The 3,523-nt window shown below is 30.7% G+C and overlaps 1 protein-coding gene across 1 annotated transcript; it reads right to left on the reverse strand.

The window, feature by feature from the left end:
* Positions 1-417: 417 nt before the first annotated feature.
* LOC124353048 lies at positions 418-1,973 on the reverse strand. The gene is made up of 2 exons (XM_046802852.1): positions 1,779-1,973; positions 418-1,690 (listed from the first exon to the last, which is right to left on the reverse strand). Exon 2 carries the CDS (start codon positions 1,285-1,287, stop codon positions 622-624), a length of 666 nt encoding a protein of 221 aa, XP_046658808.1. The 5' UTR covers positions 1,288-1,690; positions 1,779-1,973; the 3' UTR covers positions 418-621.
* Between the last annotated feature and the right edge of the window lie 1,550 nt (positions 1,974-3,523).

Below are 3,523 nucleotides of genomic sequence, written 5' to 3' on the forward strand. Positions count from 1 at the left end.
TTAACAACACCTTAGTTCTAGATAAACCTGTTATATGTTACCAGGAAATTAGTTTTAAATGAAAAAACTACCTTAATATTTTTCACGCTAGTTTCTTGAAACTTTGAAAGGTGTCGAACATTGATGAATTATGTATAGTAGCAAAAGATTTCTAAAAATATTGAAGACAACTATTATACCACAAGCTTCTAACTAATACGGGAAATATTTTGAAACATTCGCAAAATTATTTCAAAAATTTGTAATTACTTAAGTATGTTTCTTATACAAGAAAATTACTGAATATTATACTATTATTTGTTTCTACAGATTTTACTTACAACTCATCAGCATGAATGAAATATTTAAAAAATTTTCCTATTCCTATATTATGTTTCAATGAATTTTTATCTGTTTTGTAATGTATTTATAAAACAATTGTTATTACGAAAGATTTATTGAAAATTAAAAACTTCTCACATATGCAAATAACTTGGTTTATTTCACATAAAACAGTGCTTTTCTTATGAAATGTTATTGCAAAACACACAAAAACAAAGCATAAAAATAAATTTAGCCAAAATAATTTTTAAAATATTTTTTATTGTAACGTTGTTTACTATAATCCATAAAGGAGCAACCCTACTTAAAGTCGTATTCTACATAAGCGGGATAATCATTCGCTTCTTCTTGTTTAAAATATTCCATCAGAGATTCAAAGCAATACATTTGTTTAGCTACTGGCCTGTCATTGTCTGCAGCTACTGTACAACTCCTCGTATTGCTACAGCTATCCCTGTGGAGAATTCTGTGCATGGCTTTCTCGCGAGCTTCAGGTCTCCTGACGACATGCCGCAAGAGCTCCTCCAGCTCGGCGACACTCAGCCCGAAGTACGGCCACGCCTGGGTAGTTGTCCTGATATTGGCGGGAAGGAATAGCTCCGATGACGATCCTAATTCACATCCCCTTCCCATCACCAAGGACCTTTCCACACTTTCACATCGAAGTAAGTCACTGTTTACGTCTTTGAAGACACTGGACATATTTGGATTCCGAGAAAATAGTGGGCTCTCCACAAGAGCGTCAAAGTTATCCATTAAAACAATAACACGCCTTCCAAACTGTTCATTCAAGACTTGGCACAACAATTTAAAACAAGTCTTAATGTCTGACAAATGTAATTTTTCAATAGTCATTTTACTCATGTACAATTTCAGTTTCTCTCTAGTAAGTCCATTATTTTCATTTTTCACTGACCACTGATTACTATCGTGCAAAAGGTATGCATGATCACGATAACTTTTCATCAATAACAGTTTTAAAGTCTCTATAAAATCGTCGTAACTAGAAGCTTCACTAAGTGCCTTGTAATCAATCGAAAGAACTGGGTATTTACCAAAGTGCTTTTTAAAAAAGTCGTTTAAATCTGTAAGCGTCCAAATTATTGTTCCTGAACAAGTTGTAATTGGAAGTTTCCTCTAATTCTTTGATGTTCCCTTTTTCGTCAGTGTTGATGGAAAAAAATCTTTTTACCATGTTCATGCAGGTAGTCTTCCCAAACTTCCTAGGGGTCAATATTAAAATCCCGTCACCTGTTTTGGTTTTGTCGAAAAAATGTTTTATGAATAAAGATTTGTCAACAAACAGTGAGCTCGAGACAACTACCAAAAAGTCAGATCCGTCATACATATGCAATTGGGAATAATCTTCCTGAAAAGTATACCTGAATTATTGCAAGGCAAAAACGTGTTATAAATTTTTACTTCTATAATACATTAAAAGAATAAGGTAAACATACCATTAATGCACTACAGAGAAACACTTCCAAGGCGATTATGAACTGCTTTTTAATCACCATACTTCCTAGGCTCATATAAACATATTTATTCCTTAAAATTTCAATATTTACATTTTATTACAAAAAGTTACTCATTCAGTTCAACAGCATTTTATTCACTATAACTCTATATTTGCTTCTCAGTTGTTTAGTCACATCTTAATTAATCGTGTTCTAATCTAACAGTAAAGATAGTGAAGTGTTAATGACAGTCATTATTTTTTAATATACTCCTTCATTGTAATTTACATTTTCAACTGTTCTGAGCATAATAGCAATCATGACAGTGGTTTTTATAGTTTAAGTTCATTTAAAAGTAAAACTCTCGTTCACATCATAATACTATAGATGCAAAATTGATATAATTGAGTTCATTGCACTTGGCTTTAACAAAAATGGCTTTTATTAGTATAATTTCTTATTTATAGGTATTTTAATAGTTATCAAAGCAGGTACAGCTATGCACCTTTTACATTTTTTATGGAGAACATAAGCATTTAAATCGTAAAATTTTATCCGAATAACTTTGCTTGTGACAATATTTGTTAATTTGACAAGCAAATTTAAAAGTATAATTTTAATTAGAGAGTTATAAAATTAATATTTGTATTATAAGTTCATATTTCATTTATTAATAAAAATATTTTACAAGAGCTGGGTTTAGATATAATTTATTTATTTTGCTTACATACCAAAAATAATATCAAACTAAATCGTTCAAAATGTCAAAAATACTACTGTGCTTCTACTTGTGTGCTTATGTGACGTTTAGGCACACATATTTACAAATCCAGAAAATGAGAACGATGAAAATGATAAAGATTTATGTTATGATTGATATTTTCCCCGTCAAAATAAGGTTCTTACTTGGGCCAAGAAGACCATATATACAAAGTCTCAATCAGAGTAGGCAATCGGACATATTGACTGTTATTTGTCCTTTTGCCAAAGTCAGAAGGGTTATTTCTTGAACCCAGACAAAGAAACCGTTCTACAATATATACCAATTTTCAAGTCTCTAATAACTATCTATGAAGTGTCGTGCATATGGACGACAGAAGTCTGGAGACGACCTGACATTAATAAGGCTACATTGGGTACTTACTAATTTCCATATCACCTGCTTAAAAAGAGTAGCTCAGATAATTAGATAAACATTGATCGCCACAAACCATGATTAGGAGGGCGTTCCCTAATTGGAAAGCAACAAATATATTACACATAGCAATTCTGGTCTAAGGACTCACAAGATATACCAATAAGATTCAATATTTATTACTTTCCTATAAAATCATCCTAATGATTGGGTAAATAATTTTTCGACTCAAGTTGTTAGTAAACTTGTAAACCCATGTACAAACTCAAGTAGTAAATTAATTATAACTTTTATATGGGCACGTAAAAAAATTTATATTTTATTAAAAATATGAAATTATTAATCTGTTTAACTTGCACTGTTAAAAATTCATTTGCAAATAAAAAATTCCTTGTTATTCTTATTCATATAATCCGTCCAAATTTAAGAAGAGCACAAATTTAATATTCTATAGAGTAAACAGATTTTCTAGTGGTAATGGAATCTATTTAGAATTATGTTTGACACTGGATTAATTGCAACGGTAATAGAAATCCACTTTTTTCTACTTTGTAAAATTACTTGAGGATTTCTTAATCTGAAATGCAATCTGTATTGTGAACTAGCCATT

The sequence above is a fragment of the Homalodisca vitripennis genome, chromosome 1 (assembly GCF_021130785.1).
Source record: "Homalodisca vitripennis isolate AUS2020 chromosome 1, UT_GWSS_2.1, whole genome shotgun sequence".
NCBI lineage: Eukaryota > Metazoa > Arthropoda > Insecta > Hemiptera > Cicadellidae > Homalodisca > Homalodisca vitripennis.

Excerpts from the sequence above, each read along its gene's own strand:
- LOC124353048 (XM_046802852.1), bottom strand. The coding sequence starts at position 1,287 with ATGAAAAGTTATCGTGATCATGCATACCTTTTGCACGATAGTAATCAG.